The sequence below is a fragment of the Rissa tridactyla genome, chromosome 2, assembly GCF_028500815.1.
Source record: "Rissa tridactyla isolate bRisTri1 chromosome 2, bRisTri1.patW.cur.20221130, whole genome shotgun sequence".
Lineage (NCBI taxonomy): Eukaryota > Metazoa > Chordata > Aves > Charadriiformes > Laridae > Rissa > Rissa tridactyla.
In genome coordinates, this window is record NC_071467.1 from 141,560,529 (window position 1) to 141,581,849 (window position 21,321).

A 21,321-nucleotide genomic window follows, 5' to 3' on the forward strand; every position below is an offset into this window, starting at 1 on the left:
TGGACAGTTTTGCAGGGACTTGATAAAATTGAGGGAAACTGGACTGTCATCTCTCTTCCTTCTACAAAAAGTTACAGTATTGCTAATCAAATGTAAGATTAGAGGCATTGCTATCTGCCAGAGGTCTTCTTGGCATTTGCCCAGCGAGATCACCAAAGTTCCCAGCTGGAAGGGATCTCTTTCAGCTGTGCATCCTGTTAAACAGAGAGTCCATCAAACACACCCGTACTGCTGCTTGCATCATCAACAGCACAACCTCCAATTAATAAGTCCAGTGCATCATTTGGATGACTTCAGCTGTTGGGCACCAGAACCCCATTTAAAAAGCATTTTTAAATTATGTTTAAAGGTAGGCTTGCACTTAGATGCTCTGCTAACCAGGGATTGACTGGAGTGCATGTCAAAGAGATGTAGGTATTTCAGACCCCTACTGAATCATGTTCAAAGCACAGAGTAGGAGTGTAGACTCTCCCTTGTAGTACTGCAAAAATGTCCTGCAGACATATTCAGCAGTATTTCTGACTTGTTTTGTGGTTGCGGAAGTGTAGCTTGAAGGGAAAGTAACTTTGCTCAGCTGAGATCCAGTGAGACAAAGGGAAGAGTGTTTCCTGCAAACAAGATCCAAGTAGAGCACAAGGGAGAACAATGTGCATTCTCACTACCTGGAAAGAGCAATTGGTGGAGAGCAATCTCAAACACCTTCAGCAGAGATTTTCTAGTACTCAGTGAGACTTTTTTTGCTGTGGCTTGAAATAAATAAAAGGGCTTTGCCAAATCTTTTCACTGTGACAGCCTTCTCTTATGGAATGATATTATGCTCGTTTCCCTGGCTGGAAGCTAATGACCTAACCTAAATATGTTGTAGGCACTTGGTTTTTAGAGTTGTCATATAGCTGGGTTTGAAAGTAGGTCACAACAGACAAATGTCACAGTGGACAATCTGTCCTTTTCCTTGTAATTTTTGCCAAGTACCACTCCCCGAAAAATCTGTGCTATTACAATAAACTATATAAATGGAAGTAGTGTATTGTCTTAAGGTGTTTTATGCTGCCTTTAAAGTGAAAGGTAATGTTTGTAGTTCATTTCATGTACAGATTTTTTTTCCCATGTATTTTCTACTTTTCCTGGCAGAATTCAGGTCATGAAAATAAGGTCAGGTTTGCGCTGCTAATGATCGAAGGCCAAGTTAATGATCCAGTCACAGGTGTCACAACTTTTGACACAACATCTGTTTTCTGTTGGGCCAAGTAACACCAAGAAAAGAGCAGGGATCCTGATCTGTCCATTGGCTAGACTGGTATTGGCAGTGCTGTACCAAAAGATGGTTTTACTGGACATAGATCGGATCACACAAGAAGGAGATGGTATGAAACCGTATTATGCTAGTGGGAAAATGAGTTGATTATTTGATTTTGGACCATTATTTTAATCCCTGTGACAAATAAGGAAGCTAATAGTAGAATTACTGAATATAGAAGAGTGGCTGGGCAAGAGTTCTACTTAAAAATTCAAGGAGCAACTGTTGTTCCATCATAGGAGCAGCATGATTTTTCGGATACTCTCTATCAGCATGGTAACAGCAGATTGATGAAGTAATGATTGTCATAGTTGAAACGCCCAAAACCAGCAAAATTTGCCCAGATGTCTTTTAGCACTGCCCATGGTATGATTACATTGGAGTACAAGTGGAGTTCCAGGCATTCAGGACTGGCCAGGAATGACCAAAAGTGAAAGGTTGTTATTTTGTAGCATTTGTTGTAAATTAAAAAATACACCAAGGTATTTAGCAACGTCTTCCATTCCATATGCAGCAGTGGATATTGCAATGTGTAATTCCATGTTGATGAAGGTGATACAGCAAGTGTCTGAATGCAGCCTGCTGAGAGGGACATTTCTGAAGGAGTTGTACCTAAACTAGACTGCCCAAGAAGGAAGTGTAGACTTAGTCATTCCTTGCACAGCAGCTGTTAGAACCGTACAATGTGAATGCATTTAATCCTTTCAGAAGTCGCTTTCCAAAGTAGGCTTTGGGGATTTTTTCATTGAGGTTTTTTTTTTTTTGCTATTGGTGTTTTTGCTGTTTCTTTTTGACTGTTTTCAAAAGGATTGTGGAATTCCTCATTGATTGCAACTGAACCTGGATTACTGACTCCATTCATTAAGAGGGGAAGTAAAGTTCAACGTGATCCCTGAAGTAGAAATGTATAACCAGAGCTCAATAAGCCTGGCCTAATTCTATAAGAAAGGACGGGATTTTGCAGACATAATACAGCCAGCTAGATATGCTGTAAACTTTTGAAATAAATTCCACATGGGTGTTTTACCCAAACAATACGGAAAGCGATTAGCACAATATTCACTGAAAATAAATTAATATAGTGTTGCACCAGATTTTCCATTCTCATATGCTGTGGAGCTCCGTGCTGTCGGTATATGACTGCATTATGAATGTATTTAAAGAAGGTGGCAATAGCATCTTCTGGAAAAAATTGCAGGTGGAAAAGGAGGTAAAGGATGTTGAGAAAGTGCTACATACACGGAAGGGAACTATGACTACAAGGTCTGGAAGAAGAGATTTTAGGACATACAGCTATGGAAAAGCAAGTTCTGCTATTCGCGTCTTTGCTGTGAGCTGTACTCTTAAATAGGAATAGGCAAGATGTTTTTCCACAGCTGAAATACCAGCTTATTCGGCAAGACTTATTCTACAAAAAGGTTGCTTTTGTAGACCCCTCCATTCTTTCTCTCCCAAACAAGGCCACCCATTCACTATAAGATCCAGGCTACAGAGCTATGCAAACATACAACTCTATTTTCCAGTGCCAATTTTGCTCCTGAGATCATTTGTTGCTTAACAGTGATGTCTTCCTCTATCAAAGCATTGCTTTTTGTATTCCTCAATTAAAGCATTGCTTTTTCTTTTCCTTGTAGCTCTGTGAAACACCTGCTCAAATGGGATCAATGAATGAAGCTAAAAAAGTGGTATTACCTTGCGTGTATTGATATCAAATGAGTTAATAAAAAACCCCAACAATTAAAATATGAATGATATTTTTCTCTTAAAAAGGAAAAAAACATCCAGATGCAGTCCAGAAATTAAATATGTGGCTTTTATGTTGCATTTTTGCTTGTGTATGTGTAATGCGTGAGCTATATGATAGGCAAAACTAGATCTTACTCCAAGACGCCAGTGAGAGTTGGGCCTCTCATTACCTTGCTGAAGGTGGCCATCTAGGTACAGCGCAGAAGATTCCAAATGCAGCCGTAATTAGAAATAGTTAGATCGAGAAAAATGTTCTTAGGTGCTTTTCAAATTGGTGGTGTCTGAAAAACATACTTCATAGAAAGGTCAAGTGCTTCATCAGGATGAATACTTGGCAAGCTTTAAGCAAAAGCTACAAGTTGCTTATAAGCAAATAAAAGCCTGAACTCTTTGCATCGCCCGAAGGACAAATGAACACCAGAAGGGCAAAATACTTCAAGATACAACCTCTACAGATCCCATAAGAGACAGGCTGTGTTAAATTCCCTACATCTTGAGATTTTGTACAGCCCTGCAGAAACTTACATGCAGACACTTGGATTCAGCAAGACTGTCGGGATGTCAAGCAAGGTCAGCCCTAGCTTCTGTTGAATAGACTATGCTGACTTCTTTCCAAAGCCATTAGAAATCTTTTCTGAATCTCAATGCTTATCCAAATAGGCTTCCCTTTTGTCCTCTATCTGCTATATAAAGTACTTTCCATATGAAGACACTTTGTCTGGCAGTGTAATTTATGGAAGAGACCATCTATTATTTTTCCATATGAAGCTTTTGATCATGGATGGATATTTGAAGTTATTAACAGCACAGAGAGGCTTAAGTTTCAGGTCTTTTTACTCATTGCCAGTGAAATAAATACTAAAGTTGGCAACCTATGGTGTAACAGGAAAAATCTTGCTGAGAATTACAGACTACTTCCAGGTTTTTATTTTGAAAGGCCTTACAAATAGGCTGCTATATTGGAGGCATTTCTTTTCCGGTTCGACTTTAAAATTTGTGGTCCAGATTATCCTGTCTCTCTGCAGCTGGAGTAGGAAGATTTGGGGCAACCCTGAGCCTAGCTGTTGCAAAAGTGTCCAAGAGCTCTGTAAGGTAAACTGAAGAACAGCCCCATGGCACCTGCTGTGCTCAGAAAAGCAAAACTGACTCTATATTTTCAGCTGACTCAAAACTTGAACACTTGTCCTCATTAGTGACTTCAGCTGACATTTTAGGGTTGGTTCTGAATGCCTTGGGCAACAGAACCGGAAATTCAGTTCAGCAGACCCAGGGAAATAAAACCCTGCTAAATACGGGCTTTAGCCAGTGCATATCAAGATTTTACCAAAAGTAAACCTTGGCATAAGGAAGCATTCAGAGTTAGTTTTGGCAGCTTAAGAAATACATTATGTTATAAGTGATCATAAATGGGCTTTTACCGACTTGCTTGAGAATTGCAATGGCCTCAGAGGCTTTCAGTCCTAACAACAGAGCAGGTGGGAGCCAGGCCGCATGATGGGTTGGCCGGTTGGCCCTGGCTAACAAGATGCTTCAGACCAAGTCCTGCTCCCCAGCAGTGCCCTGTCCAGAATAAAATTAAGCTACGCATTATCTATCTAACTGGAATCTCATGTACAAAATAATGCATGAAAGGAGAACAAAATCAGAGAAATACAGTTTAAATAATCAAAGTAACTGGGACAAAGCAAGTGGGACAGTGACAATGCCAATAGGCCAATAAAAAGACATGTATTGCATTTAACAGGTTCCGAGGAACCACTTTTGCCAGCTTTGGTCATAACAAATCATTCCCAAGCTATGTCATTTTCCTTTTCAAGGTGTGTAGATTGGCTCCCTAGGGCTGTCTCAGAGCTCCACTTGGCACATACAATGGAAGAAGGAAAACCCAGGGCTCACAGAAGAGCAGTTCTGCTGCTTTGTGTCTATATTGCAGTTTCTGCTGAAGGCAGTGAGAACCTTGGCACTTTGGAGTATCCAGCACTGAGATTGCCCCCAGCACAGTGGGCAGCAAGAGCAAGTGTCAGTCTGTAATCTGAGAGGCAGCCCAAATTCTCATTGCCGTCATCATATTGCAGGATAGGAAGAGATCTTCAATAAGCGCAGCTCAATACAAGCAGAGCTTCACTAACTCCTCAAGAACTTACTCATAGTAGCTCATCCTACCAGAAAGATGCAGCCAAAGACCTACAGATCCAAAGCCTGTGCTCTCCAGCATCTTCATGTCTGGCTAGGTTGTGGTCAAAGGGCTTGTTTCTCTGTTGTACTGGGTTCCTCATGCTTCACCATTTTTTCCTTTTTGGGAACATTACATCCATCTCTAATCTGCCAGAAAATAAAGCCTTCTTCCATGGACCTGAATACTTGGGTGTCAATAAGACTTCCGTGGTAGGTGGTTGGCCATTGATATTCACATGTATGTAGGATCTGTGCGAGGTCTTTGCTGAGACTCTGAACCCCACAAGTGGTTATGCTAATTCTTCTGCTTATTAATATTTACGAGCAGCATAAGAGATCACCAGAGCTGCTGTTTGCATGGCATAAGAGCTGGCAGCTGATTTCCCTGAAAGGTCAAAGCTGATGTTAGTGGCAAGTAATGACAGGCCTTTCAAGTCACAAGGCACATGCACACGTTTCAGCCACCATCTAACTTAGCCATCTCCTGGCCTTCTTTTCTTGTGAGTACTTTGTGTCTCACCTGGACCCACCTATCCCTCTGACACACCTGGATGAACCCTAGACTCCAGGCTGAAAGCCTGGAACAGTTGTTTGGGACAAAGAACCAAGGCTTTTTATAAAATTTGGTAGGAATATGCGAGTGACTGACACTGGTAATGGCTCATCTTGCTGTTCAGGTGATTCCCATTCCCTAATCTGTATTCTTTGTTAAGCCACTCTAATTTACAGAAGAAGAGGAACGGTAAAGAAAACACTAATATTCCCTCTGCAAGTCTCTGCAGAGACCCATTCCTCTCTGTATTCTAACCTGAGCACATGTGTGTCCACTACGAATCTCGCCTGCCTATTTGTCATTGAAAGTAAATCTCTTCATGTATGTTAGTCTGTAAATCTTCCACAGAACTTTAATTTCAGTGGCTAATAGCTACTTCTTGGTAAAATATCAGTTCATAGTAATTTGCCATATGTAAATTGGCTTCTGTAATGAGTATGTAATGCCATAGTGAGCAACGTGTGGATGTTGCCCTAACTGAAACTGGCAATTCAGATTGTTACATTCAGTCTCACCCTTTATAGTAATGGTGCCATAATTCCCAACAGGGACAACACAGTACCCAGGCAGTACAGCTGTGATGTTTAATTAATCTGTAATAACTGATGGAGGTAGTTTTCTTTTTACTGACTTACCCATGTTTTCTTATATCTGCACCATTCATTAAATCTTTATACCGGCATTCACCATTACATCAGTTGTAAAAATAGTCTAAAATGCAATGACAGCTTTGGGTCACTTTTTGTTGTAGTGTAGGTGTGGTAACAGAAATATCAGTGTTGCGGTGGATGTAATAGTTTAAGAGCATAGGTAAAGCAAGATTTACCAGCAGAGGTAATAACTCTCTAAGTAGACCAACTGGTGTATCTGTAAAGTTAGCCAAGACCTCAGACACACAAAACCTCCATCAGAGACTGTCACAAGAGAGCTTGCATGCCCCAAAGCTTGTGTCTCTCTTATTAAGGCATTTAAAATACCCTGGTAGATACAACCCTTCCAGATCAATGGTGACATATTCTGACTTCAAATGATAATCAGGATTTCTATTCATTATTAGCAGAGCTGCTATAAAATTAGAACCAGGCTCAAGAAAGAAGTGTTAGCATTTCAACACAGGCTCATTTTTGTAAGGGCAGAAATGAAACCTACATCCAGCTGTAGCATGGGCTATTCTGCTGCCAAATGGGAACAAAACGCTTTAAATGTGTGTCATATGCATTTGATTTATAACAATCCACTCACAGGATTTTTCACACTTTATGTGATTTATATAAAAAACAGTGACATAATAAGAAAGTATAATATTTTTCTTGCTTTTCTGCCCACCCCATAAAATATTCACTTGCTTCAAATAATTTATAGGAATGTATAGTTACAAAAAAAGGACCAGTGGGAGTTTGCCTGGGGAAGGATTGAATGGAAAACTGAGAAGGAATTGGCCACAAGTAAATATTAAATAACTATTTTTCTTTCCAGTATATGCTGCAGCTGAAAGAAAAATTTTAACAAAAATCTCAATATATTAAATCAAAAAAGTATTGATCCAAGAAGGAAGAATATCACATCCAACTAGATGAAGATTCTTCCAATGTGATAGAGAAAGAATTTGGGAATGGGAAAAAGGAACAACACACTTACGTTCTACCTCTTTCCTGCAGTTTTTCTTGCTTCTCCCTAACTCTCCATGTGTGCTTCGAAAGTCCATCCAGAACTGTCTTGTCATTATACTCTTGTTCCACTGAACTCAAATACTTGTTAGAATATTTTTAAATGCATTGACTGGCATGTACTGTTCATAAGACCCAGGCTGTACGTACAGCACAGTCAGGATGCAGGTCCAGTTAAAGTCATAAGGCAACCATGGAGGTGGCTTTTTCCTTAACTCACAGAGTTTTGACTGAAGCTGGTGTAATATATTTCAGTTTATTTAGCAATGTTTATTTAGCTCTACCCCTTAGAATTCTCATTGTAAATTCTACTACTGTTATTAATGTTAGACACAAAGATTATTTTGCAGGTGATGAGGACTGTGAAAACTTTTTTCTCTGAAAAAAAAAAATAGATACAGACTCATTCCAAACATCTGCTTAAATTTTGCAGGCTATGCAAGAGATAATAATCTGACATAAATGCATGCGACTCCTTTGAAGTCCGTGCTCTACGGTAGGGCAGTATTCATCCCAAGCTTCTGGATGTGTTCAAGCTGCAGTGTCATCAAGATTAGATAATCGCATACTTGCTCATTTTACAAGCACTGCTGCAAAGCCCTCCAAAAATTGCAAGCACTTTTGAAAAGACCTTTCACAGCTGTGCCTAAAAGGCTAAAATTATACTGTGCTACTATGTGAGATGCTAAACCACAGCTTCACAGTGTAGCGGAATGGCAAGGAAGTGTTCTGCTTTGAGGAATGTTCAATGATGAACTTGGCATTCCTGCAGTGTGGTTCTTCGATCTATTGCGTAGTAGACCACTGGCCAAAGCTGCTTCATTTAATCCCGTTATTCAGGCGCTCTTAGAATAGCAGGAATGCTCTGCTGTAGATTTTACTCCTTTGCTTTCTTACACAGCTTTCTGCTTTGTAATTCTACAGTATTGGCTTATTTTCCTTTTCTTTATTTTTAAACAAAGTCGGTTCTTCGGGGGATAACTTCACATCCAGCTTAAACGAAACACACTCGGGTCATATACATTGTTCGGACAACTATTCCTGGGTAAACGAGAATGATTTTGCCAATTTCAGGAAGTGCAACAAGGTACAGGGAGTCCTGTAGAGGCTAAACTCCAGAAGGGCTTGGAACACCTCTCTTCAAATACTCCTCTTAACATGTCGAGCTAAAATACCTTATGTTTTACACCTTCCTAGAGGACACTTGAAAAAGGTAAAAACTAAGGCTTTTGAAAGAAATGACAAAATCCAGTCTTTGTAAGTATTTCAAATTTTGGCTACCAACAGAACCCTGAGATACCTTGCTAACTCCTTCCTGAAATTTTCATTGCTTTTACTTGCTTTTAAACTTCGTAAAACCCCTTGCCTAACAGCCAGGAGGGGGATTAGGGGTGGGGATAAGTAGGGGATAAGTACTGAAAAAGTAGTAAATTTTTTGGCTACAAATATGTGGTAGAAATCACCCCCCAACAATTGGAGGATGAATAAATACCATACCCAGATCTACGTATAATACATTTAACATCAGGGACCTAGAAGTTCAGTGCCAGTGCTCAGCTAGCTGCCTGGGTAATGGAAACCTCCCGAGGGCCCTTCACCCCAGGTGCCCCTGGCAGGTGGAAGGAATCAGCTCCTCTAACTCCTTTAATGCTTTACTGTCTTTTATTTTATAAAAAAGTTCATCCTTTTCTGAAAACCTTCTGGATAATTTGGCTTGTGTATTATTACAGACCCAGGTAAATAATTCTTATTCAAAGCACATTTCCTGTATTTTTTATTCTTTCAAAGTATACTTCTCTCTCTCGTATTACTCAGTCTAATAACAACCATTTTCAGTTTTCACTGTAGTGTGTATGATCACATTGGCTGCTCAGATATGTAGTGTAGGGTCTTTTCAAAACTTGGTAAAATAAACACAGGCAAGTTTGTAGCTACTCTCTGTTTCTTTCTATTTTTGTCCAGTTTATTGAAAAGGATCTTGTTAAAGGGAAGCCTAAGGTAAAATAGCCCTTCTTGTTGACTGGTTCTTAATGGGAAAATGAAACATCAAACATTACAGCTCCCATGTAATCAAAATGAATCAATAAAGTAGATTTATTTGGTCACTTGATCTGTGCAGCTCTGAAATTGCCTATTTGCCATGGCTAATATTTTCAATTTGTTAACATAGCACAAACTCAGCTCTACAAGACGCAGTTCACCATCTCCACCAGGAACGCTAAAGGAAATTAATGGTGATCTGCTTGAGTAACAACTGAGCAGTCATCACAAAACTGAGCATTTGGTTCCCTGGTAGTGAAATTATCCCCAACACTGCCGAAAGGAATGAGATAAGATCCAGCAAGTGATCTAGATGCCTCCAATTTTCATGTAGCAATGCCTCTTGGTACCTGACACCCGAAACTGAGAATTTGGAACCAGTATTTCTCAGGAGATTTTCATATGAAAATTTCAGGAGGTTAGCCAAAAGATTAAGGAGCTGTGTAAAGGTAACCAATAGGGAATACAGGAATGCAAGACACTAGATATGTCTTCTGCCTTGCCTCATCTTCTTGGTCACTTGACTAGAGGCTGTAGGGAGGCACATCACTCCACCTGGGACTGATGGTCACCAGTTTTCTGGCTTATTAGGAAGAACTGAGCAGAGCTCACCATTTCCCTTGGAAATGTGGTTGACAGAAGATCCTGGTGCCAGTTAAACCATTTGCAGACCATTTCAGGCTAATGCCTAGAGCACGTGCTTGGGAAATAGGAGGGGCTGGCTCTATTCCCTTTTCATGCGTGGGGATCACAGACATGGCATTTCCTCTGCTGGAAAGGGATATAGCTACAATGCTGGTCTGTGTAGGACCTGCGATTATGGAAGTGTCATGTACAGCTCACTCCTGGCCCAAAGCAGTAACCTAAATTAGGAATCCAGGGGTAAAATGTCTAGCTGGGAATGAGGGGAGAATTTTAAAATACTTTCCCCCAGACTATCTGCACATTTGGCAATGAAAACAGACCTGCAACCTCCTCCTTGGATCCAAATTCCCTAAACGCTCAGCAGCGACTTCTGCTGGCTTGCCCATGTCTTGCCCAGGTGCCTCTTCTCTGTGTTTCCACCTCCAGTGTTAACGCAGGCAGAGCAGGTCGGTGCCCTTCTGGGCTGAGTGGCAAGGCACTCCCTAGGAGGGTCTGCAGGCCTCTCCGCTAGTTAAGAAATCCTAGAGACCTTGGAGTTGGAGGTGGGTACACAAGCTATTCACCCCGAGGAAGCTGCAGGGGGTGAAAAGGAAGCCGTCTAAGGAACTTGCAGCCAAACGAGCAGGTGGCAAGTGAATTTTCAAAGTTTCTGGCAGTAAAATACCAACTGAGAAAGATATTTTTGTGTCACACTTCCGTACTTAGCCACAAACCCCACAAGTCCTTGTTTGTGCTTGTTAAAACCATTTCTTCCTCCAAAGGTATGTCAGGACTATTGTGAAAGATGGCATTCCAGAATTATCAGAGCAGAATAATTAAATGAGAAGTTTTTTCCAGTTTTTTCTTCAAAAAGGCCTGCCTTTCTTATCCTTTCTTTAGACCTCAGCAAAGAAGTGTTGCTCTACTGCCCTCTTCTGAATTTTACCCCTTTTACCCTCCTTTCTGACTAAATTTGGCCCCCCCTTGTTGGCCTGGTGCAGGGAGGGTTGTCCCACCTTCTGGGTAACCCTATGGTAATTGTAATTGAAGCCCTGTTCAGCTTAGTACTGCAGCTGCGGAAATCATAGAATCACAGAATCGTCAGGGTTGGAAGGGACCTTAAAGATCATCTAGTTCCAACCCCCCTGCCATGGGCAGGGACACCTCCCATTAGATCAGGTTGCTCAGAGCCCCATCCAGCCTGGCCTTAAAAAATTCCAGGGATGGGACTTCCACCACCTTTCTGGGTAAAAAAAAGTCCCTCACCAGCTTTCCTGTAGGCCCCCTTAAGATACTGGTAGGCCGCTATAAGGTCTCCTCGGAGCCTTCTTTTCTCCAGACTGAACATCCCCAACTCCCTCAGTCTGTCCTCATAGGAGAGGTGCTCCAGCCCTCTGAGCATCCTTGTGGCCCTTCTCTGGACACGCTCCAGCACGTCCATATCTTTCTTGTAGTAGGGGCTCCAGAATTGGACACAATACTCCAGGTGGGGTTTCAGGAGAGTGGAGTAGAGGGGGAGAATCACCTCCCTCCACCTGCTGGCCACGCTTCTCCTGATGCAGCCCAGGATACGATTGGCTTTCTGGGCTGCTAGTGCACACCGACAACTCATGACAAGACAGAGCCAAAGAGATGTCATTACTAAGTAGGATGCTGTGCATGTCCTCAGATGAGCTTCAGGACTAATCCCAAGGTGTCAATGGTATTACTATAATAGCTGAAGCAGGAGGAATATTTTAGCACATAGTGAGCTATGCTACATTTACAAAGAAAGAGTGAGCAATATTGTAGATTTAAAAACAGACTGGGATTTCATACGTAACTGTTACAAGCAACAGAGGATGAAGAATTAATACCATACTGGGCTTTAGCAATGTGCTGATGATTAATCACTAAATATGGATGTTCTAAAACTTAAATATGTGAAGCACATTTTCTTATCTTAACATTGAGCAAGGACATTGATGGACTTATGAAAAAAGGATAAATAGTATAGAAAGAGGATTCAGGACAGCACCTACACTCTGCATGAGGCTGCTCTGGGCTACCCAGCTGCCCTTCATCTGGAACCAGGCTGGCCATGGGCAGCAGTTCCAGTTGGTGTAAAAACGTGATAGTTTTAGCACGAGACACCCAAATCCCAGGGCACTTGAGTGTGCTGCTTTGTACATCCCAGCTTGCCTGTCATGTCACACCTGAACCTGAATCGCTGGAGATGGGTCAGAGCCGTGGAGATGCTGGTCTGTTCCTACTCACAGGGGCTGACGTGGTCCGTCTCTCCGGGCTCACCTTCCTGTGAATCTTTCCACCTCCCTGTCGTTTCTGCCCTGCCCGTTGACCAACACTTTTTACCTGCATGTAACTTTTCATTTCAGGGCAGTCATCATCCTTGAGCCTATACTGGTGCTAACCCAAGTGTGCTGCAGTGCTATGTGTCGTTCTTACAGTTAAAGTAGAGAAAAGCCACTTCTTAGTCAGGGGCTTTATACAAGGATTGTTAAAATACTGTTGTTCAACAGTTGTTGAACACTGTAAAAGACTTCTGTGAAAAAGGAAGAAAAAAGAGGCACTGGATTTTATGTAGCATGTCAACCATTCCTGTGGTTAGATCTGGCTAGAAGTAAGACTAGAAATATCAAGACTATATAAGATTTAGCGTGGGAAATTATTCTTACTCGTTTACTTGTATGTAGTTATCATGTCACAGTAATCACAGTTAACAGAGGGGAAAATAATGTGTTAAATATTTTACAGGTGGCTTTTTTTTTTTTCCAATTAGGAGAGACAAGAGCAAGAAACATTTTAAATAGCTCTTTCTATACGTAATAACAAATGTTCACAAAATCTCGCAAGGATAAGATTTACCTGTATCCACAGCTATAACCCAACATAGTGCTGCAAGCACTCCCAGCACAAAGTACAGGAAAAGTAGATGTATTGCAGGTAACTTCAGTTGCTGTTGATTTTGCTTATTCTTGGTCACAATGTTGTGTTGATCTCTATGCCATTCGTGGAAAGTGATGTGTATTTTAAAACTGTCGACAGTTTGTAAGGCAAAGTCCTTCCTTTGCCTGCTTTTTACCAAATCTTTATAGATGTGGCATAAGTAATGAGGCTAGCAAGAAGAATAGAGGCACCTACCAGACTGGCTTTTCACCCCACTACAGAACGCTTTACAATACAGTACATAACTGTATGAACACACATATTCGTGCTTGTATGTCTGCTCATTGCACAGCTGACCAAGCCCCGTTGTTTATATGCTCATTATTCTTTTTGGTAGTTTTGGGCCAATACACACTGCAGTGAATAGCGTAGAGAAGATGTAGACAATTCCAGGCATTTTCCTCTGATCTAGCTGTCCAATTTTTGCTTCAGTTGAGTTGCCTGTCATTGCTGATCAAATACAAATCTGTGGCTGACAGTGTAATTACGTATTATTTCTGTGTCATTTGCCTGTCCCATTACCTCTGGAACACCAGTTCTGGCAAGGCTCAGACAGTAATAAGGCTACTTCTTATTAGAGAAAAATCCTCTGAATCCTCTTTTCCATCACTTTGTGTTAGACGTAATCTCAGTGACACATGACGGCAACACTCCCATTTGGATCTGGTAGGAGATTACATCCATATATGCTACGTTGAAGAGGAAGTGCCACACCTTTAGTACATTTTGAGATTACATATTTCTGCTTTAGGTAAGGACAGCTACAACTGAGTTTATATTTTCCTTCCCCCCTGAAAATCAGTGACTTTCCAGACCATTTCAAGATAAGAAAAGCTGTTACAGTGCTGTTGCAGAGACAAATGTTACACAAGTGATTGTGTGGCTCGCTACATGTAAAGTAGACTAAGCATCCAAGTGTGTGTGCCCTTTTCCCATTAAATTCCTGGATTTCACATATGTAGGGTGCTCGCAGGATTGTTTGCTCAGGTAGAAAACACCTCATTCATAGTTTTTAAGCTGTCTGAAAAATCAAGTTGTGTGAGTGCTCACTTTCTTATTGTGGCAGAAGGTGATCTATAGGCATGTGTTACCACTAGTAGTCCATGAGACATCAGAAGGCAAAGAGTTTTGCTTGCTTGAACTCCCACAACTGCAAAGCAATATGATGATAGCAGGTGACCCCTGGATATTTTTCCCAGAAAGGCTAGATAGGTGTTTGTTTAGGAAAAAAAGAAACCCAAAAGCTGCCACTTCAGTTCCCTCCAAGCCTGTGGAGGCTGTGCTCTGCCTCTCCAGTTCTTCGTGTGGCTGAAGCAGTCATTCTCGACAGCCTGAGGGTTACTCTGCCATGTGTCTATCCACAGTCCAGGGGAGCTGGCTGCATTAGGGAGCATGAAATTCAATGGTGGTATTCCCAGTTTCTCTCTCTTTTCCTGCCACGCTTGCTTGTTGACCTAGCTAGAGATTACCCAACCTCTGTCTTTCTCTAGCCCCATAAGTATGCCTTCTGAGCTGCCATTAGGCCTATCTGCAACACAGATCTTTGTGGGGGTTTTAGATAATTTTTAAAATATCCAGCTTCTTCATAGGTCTGCAGCCATATGTGTAGGTTAGAAGCAGGTGCATCAGGACAACCAATGAAAAGACACAGAGCTTAACCCAGATCTGCTGCTGCTGATGTAGTAACGTGGAGCCATACCCCACATCAGCTGAACTGACCACCAGAAATCAACGGAGGAGACCAAATTAAAAGCATACCTGTCTCCAGAGAAATCAAACACGAGCACACACAAGGCTGGGGGCACACACACATGCAGAGTCCACTTTAAGTCTAAAAATAAACTTTTACGCAAAGACAAGGAACTTATCTAACAGATAAAGACTAATACTGCTTTTGTTTTTGTTGTTTAATTACCAGACGGGTCAGCTACATCGTGTCTCTCCAGGAAGATTCCACAATGAAAAAGACAACCCACAGTTGCTTCTTACTGATCATCCTTCTAATTGTAAGTATGAGAAAACTGAACTGCTCATGACACCTGCCAAATTTGAACTTGTGGTGGTGTTCAGAAAAATGAGTACTGAGTTCTATTTGTTGTACTGCACAGATGAATGAGTTGAAGGTGAAAGAATGAGTTCCCTTGCTGATAAATTTCAAAATGAGGTTAATGTTTCTAAACAAGATATCTCATAAAAGTTTGAACTTGAAACGGTTGTTTCTTGGTGAGACAGAACTGCAAGTGTGAATAAGGTAATGCATGTGATTTTTCATTTCTGTGTCTTACAGGCTACAACATATCAGTGACATGGAAAGTTATGTGTTTGAAAACTTCTTTAATGTTGTTGTGTGAGACTTTGACTTAAATAATTGTGGATTTTCACTGTTTATAGTTACTCTGCTATTAGGAAAGCAACTGAAATGGAAAACAACAGTATAAAGTTTATTTATTCAGTTCAAATGCTATTTTCACCTGTTTAATATCAACATTACAGTTATTTCAATATATGCAACATGGCTGAGTACCTGTTGTCTAAATATATAGCAAATTCATTTCTACCTGACTAATTACCTGTCATGTAAGTTGAATGCTTTATCTGATCTCTACTTGTGAAACCTCAAATTATTATCAATTACCATAAAATTGTAGACATTACAGGTAGTCAGAAATGAGACTACTGCCCAGACCCTCAGTTACAGAATGGTCAGAATATGTCTGAACGATGCTAGTGGGAACAAGCAGCTCTCTACCTTGGTGTGGTATGAGCAACTTGCATGCTGGATGTCACCTTAATCCCCAATTAACTGTTGATCTCTGTGTTCCTGAAGAAAGCTTTGATTCTTACTGTGTTTTGTTGATTAGCTCTTCATGCCCCTCTGCTTCTCATCTTCTCTTCCAACACCTAAATGTGGAACATTTGTGCGTATCTCCACATCAACTCCCATCTTTTCTGGCTATATGTTGTAGAAATGGGGTTAGAAGACACATTGGGGAACAAAGTAGAGATTGCTCTCCGTGGTTTGTTTGCTTGGTTGTCCCCTCCTCTTCTTTCAGCCTAGCATAACTTGCCCATGGTGCTGTTTGGAACTTAAATTTATATGGATAAAAGGGACAGAAGGAAAGGAGAGAACAGTAATAGAATGATGGATAGAAGGAGGTAAAAGAAAGCAATTAAATGAGATCACAGAGAACCCAGGACAACAACAACAAACACCTCACTGGTAAAATGCTGAATTCATTTGTTCAGGATTAGGACCCTCAACCAAAGAAGAGCTGGAGAGCAAGAGAAAGAACATTTATGCTAACTCAGTCTCAAAAGAATGTGTTCAGAATTAATGATTTGAGGAATCATCCTTGTGCTTGACATGTCTTCTGCCTTGAGGTACATTGGAGTTTTCTGATATTTGTGACCTTTTGTGGTTGTTACACATAGCTCTGCAAGGGATGCACGTAGCACTGCATGGCCAGAGATCTCTCTGACAAAACGGCCAGACAGAGACCAGCTTCCTTCTGGGTTTGAATGCCAGCTGATCTGCGTAGTCTGACAGGGGCCTTGGCAAAGAACAGCGAGTCTTCCTAGAACAAGCCAATGTCTGCTGAAGGAACAGTTCCCGATTATTTTTCTACCCCAGTCAAGTGAGAGGACTGTAAATATTCTGATAACTGAAATTGTCAACGGCATTTCTGAGTGTCTGAGGTGCTCTGACCTACAGCATGGATTTGTAGGTCAACCCTGAAGGACTGGGCTCATCCTTGCCCTGTTGACCACAAATCTTTTAAATCTCTCACTCATGATAGCATGTGTGCAACATTAGCTCTGTGCTCATTCCTGCAGTACTCCAGGGCTAGGATTTCTTTAAGAAACTCTGCAGTGAGATCTGCATCCCCTTCCTTTTAGATATCTTTACACCAGAGGGCTCTCCACCTTCTGACCTTAATGGATAACAAGCACAAATTTCCTTACATTTTCACTGTTCCAATCTCTGTATTCCTTACTTCCGCACTGCAGTGGCTATACTGCGATCTACTTAGACACCTCCTAGATTAATTTATCTTCCAGTAAGGGAGAAGCCATGGCCATAGAAATAGACCATGAGCAAGCTCTGTTTCCTTGATGACACTTGCCAGCACACTGCTGTTAGATCAGATATGAAAAATATTTGGCATCAGTCATTTTTCCAAAAATTTCCCCACCTGCAGCTGGTAGAAAACATTAATATTTTACTTTTTTTATGTTGGTGGTCTTTAACGAGGAAAGGACAACTTTTTTTCTCTTCCAAAAGGACTGTTCCCACTCTGTTGGTTCTTCTAATCACTCCTCTGTTCCCAGAGCCATGAGCCCTTGGGACTTACCTGTCAGCCACTATCTGAGGCTGAAGAAGTTATAGAAATTAACGTGATTTGTGACACAGAGGTGATCTCCCATTCCTGTTCTCTAACCACCCCACAAACCATCCTCCAGGTCTTTCTTCTTTCATGGCTTTGATGGTTTACTGTCATCTTCTCATCTGTGTCCTGCGCTCCTAGCTGGTGACTGCAAGCTGTTGCAAAAGAACACAACCTGTTGATATCCTTGCTTTCCCCTCTGGGCTCCAGGCTCTGTTTATGCCATTTGTCCCACTGTAGGTGTGAGATTCATCCCATATCTCTTCTTGAATGTTTTGTCCTAGACCCTAGTTACAAGGTGTCCATAGATCCCACCCTCCCTGCAATCCATCTCTGTTTCATATGTAATTTTTTGCATAGAATGCATAGCACTTTAATCTTCTCTGTACAGGTCCACAACAACTCACCTTTGCCAAACAAAAACTAAAGCACCAGTTCCTCCAAAACCTAATTTAGCAATAAAACTAACTTCTTACTGTCTTCCTCTTTGATGACTTCCCTTGCTTTTGAATGTGCAATAACGACAGTGCGTGCAGCATCACCAGATAGTCCTCTACAATTCAAAGTGAATTCCATTAGAAAATTTAACTGTTCATTATTTCTTAGTTAACTTTATTCATGATGCTCTCTACTTTTTGGTAATTATTGAGAGCCACCGAATGTGACTGAGAATTGTTTCCTCAAGTACATGAGCCCCTGTGTGCTGGAGCAATTAGTTCATCTCTTCAGTGCACATTTCTCTCCGGAAGAAAGATGGAGCGTCAGCACAGTGTGTCCAGGGGCACGGACACAGAATGAGGAGGAGGAAACAAGCTTGGATCTCTTTCCTGTATAACTGATCAATTTTGCAAGACATTGAGTAAAGAGTTTTATTCTCTGCATGATTTTGTCAAGTAAGAATTGTTGTCTAGTGCCTACAAATGGTCTTATCCTGTAAAAGAGCACTGATGGAGTAGTTTTTCTCACATATTCCAATTTTGTTGTCCTGAGCCACCACAAAGTGCTCAGTAAGGACAAAGTGGATGCTGCAGCTGAAGACAACACTATTATTCAATTACGACCAAGATCGTATTTTAAAATAAATTCATTTTGAGTAAAAAACAAACTGTACAAGTTCATGAAGTCCAAATCTGCCAAACTGTTACCAAGCCTCAGTCACTAAACTATACACAGTTTGGTACATGGTGTCAGCTCCTTAAAGGCTTGTGAATAATTCCCATTCACAAAACACGGAAAATAAATTCTGTGCAAGCCTAAATGTAATTTTCAGTAACTGCACAAACTGGCGTGTTTTGGAACACAGTTGCAGTAGGTTCAAGTCTCCGGAAGCCAATTAATAAAGTGTTTACCACCGTTATGATGGCACCGCTTGTGGTGTACCCATTTGATCCTCACGTCTGGGAGTGCAATACGCACTGCTGGGGTGGTGCAGCCACTTGCTCCCCTGGGCTCCTGCCACCTCCCCCACTCAGCAGCTGTCCCCACGAGTCTCTAAAACCTGCATCTGTGTGGGCACCGTAAGCACAGTGGCTCTTCCAGTGTCTGGTCCACAGCATGTCCCACCCTTTGGTGGGCCAGAAGAGATGCTGAAGATCTGTGACAGCCTTCCTTGGCACACTTCATCATGCTTGCTGTCTGGTACTGCTGGGAGGCCAGAGGCTTCCCCAGCCACTCAGGATGTACCCATCGGATCGTCCGGGCGGTCAGTAGAGCTGCATCTGCCACTTGCATCAGACCATTGACTCCGTGTGCCTGTGGGTGACGCAGGTGCTCATGGTCTCCTTGCCCTCTCCTCTCAGATCAGCACAGTTAGTTTCATCACCCGAGACCATGCCTTTGAAAGCTGTTGTTTTGAAATGTGCTTTTCCCTTTGTAACTATGGGTTGCTTCAAGCTGTAAGGAAGTGGACTTACAAGTTCTGGAACTCTTCTCACACAAGGAAAACTCAGGAAAGCAAGCTGCTGATGATTTAAGGTGGTGAGAATCAGTGTGAGAATTTGAGACTCAAGCTGCTCATGGTTTCCCAAGCAGGAGAGGAATGCCTTATTGTGTTCTATTCACCCCGGTTTCAGGGGTGATCAGGACTTTTTGTCTCCATCTTTGCTTTTTAAAAAAATAAGAATGTTGCTGTGCAGCTGATAGCCCTAAAGAGCCCTCTTGCAAGATGATAATCAGAGCTGCAAGCAAAAATCCATGAAGTATTCTGCATTCTTCCTTTAAGCCCGCAGTTTGCTTAAGCCTGCTCTGGGAGTAAAGCTTTGGTGCAAATCTTGCAGCAATGGAAAAGAACTGTAAGATTCATGAGTTGCTTTTCATTACAAGTGACTTGTCTTCATGTGCTGTGGCTGATAATCTCGTGCTTTTTTAAACAGCTGCCAAAATCTGCAGTGTAAGTCGTATGGGATCTCACTATGAGATAATTTCCATCCTGCTTCAACAGCAATTGAGTGTGGGAAAATTTTAACATTCAGTGGTTAAGTAAAACATGTCATGTCAAGGTATATCCCCAAAGAAGCTGTCTGCCATTTCCTAGCATATTTGTGATGGATAAGAAATCTTAGTTGTATTTACTGAGTACCATGCACTAATGACCTTCCTAAGGTATCACAGCTACTTTCTTCTCTGTCCGAACACTAGCAGCTGTGAAAAGTAGTTCAAACGTAATCGAGTTATGAGACGGGCTCTGCAACCAGTCTAAATCATGCTGAGCTCTCACTCAAAGATGTGATGTATTGAAGGACAGGAGTTTAGTGACCCACAAAGTGGTGACTACGCGTAGCAGTTTTAAACGAAATGTACCAAATGCATGTTTGAGCTATTGAAGTCAATAACAAACACTTAGAGCATCCAGAATTTGAAATATATTTTGACCGAGATCAACAATAAATGTTGCAAAATTACTGTATTTAGTGGAAAGAGGGAAAAAACCAAAACCAAAGAAAGCTACAAATGCCTTCTTTTCCTAAATGCCATGTGAAGTCAACAGTTAGTATACTTCAAGCTCCTTGATGGTGGAAGAAAAATATTAGGGGATGCTTGTTCATTATGTCCGAAACTTTGTGGGAAAAAAAAAAGAAGGAATTCTATGCTTGCTTTATCTGGATTCTCTCTTGCAGAAATGGGCACAGTCTTGCACAGGTTAATAGCAGGTGACTGTCTCACAGGAGCCGGGGCACTATTTGTTCATTTTGATATAGTTTAATAATGAAGCCAAATTGCTTTCTCTAGATTCCTTTATTAATTCTAGGTATAAAGTGAACTTCAGCATTCCCAGCGACCTGTTTTATTTCTTTGTAATGATAATTAATTTTCTTATAACAGTCATTTGTCACGTGGTGGCTTGGTGGTCGTATGTATGACGTCATTTACTTGGACTTTTAGGAGTGACATCATATGTACGGCTGCTAAACTGCTGCATGGGACATCACTTAAACAGTTTTCTTCTGAAGAAATCATACCAATCATTTTCAGGCTATGAACACATCCTGATTATTAAGTTGTGAATTATTTATTTCTCTTTAATAAAGAATATTTATAAATGAATGAGGCATTCCTTTATTTTATCAACATCATTTATGTTTCCATCTGAAGTAACTGATGGATGGGAGGGGTTTTTGACGAGCAGTAATGGACTCTGAACATTCAAAATTTGTTCAATCCCATAGGTAATAACCAGTGGAAAATTATTTAACCTTGGGTTTTTTATGGTGAAAACTTGTTTTTTAAAAGTTGATTCCTAAAATATCTAAATATAATCATGGGAACATAGTAGCAAAAGTGATTTCTAATCATTCATTCCATGAGAACACACACACAGACTTGTGGGGCATTCCAAGCCTCTCCCATTAGCGTGCTACACACTAAACTTTTACCCCCATGTAGCCGTGC

At 41.2% G+C, this 21,321-nt stretch overlaps 1 protein-coding gene across 2 annotated transcripts in view; it reads left to right on the forward strand.

Annotated features, from left to right (window-relative positions):
- The window catches only part of CALCR (calcitonin receptor), a 180,526-nt gene that overhangs the window by 81,266 nt on the left and 77,939 nt on the right, over positions 1 to 21,321 (forward strand). For both annotated transcript variants that reach the window (XM_054193184.1, XM_054193185.1), the window contains exon 2: positions 14,967 to 15,054. In XM_054193184.1, the coding sequence (XP_054049159.1) occupies positions 15,007 to 15,054 (48 nt within the window). In that variant the 5' untranslated portion in view covers positions 14,967 to 15,006. The remainder of the gene's footprint in view (positions 1 to 14,966; positions 15,055 to 21,321) is intronic.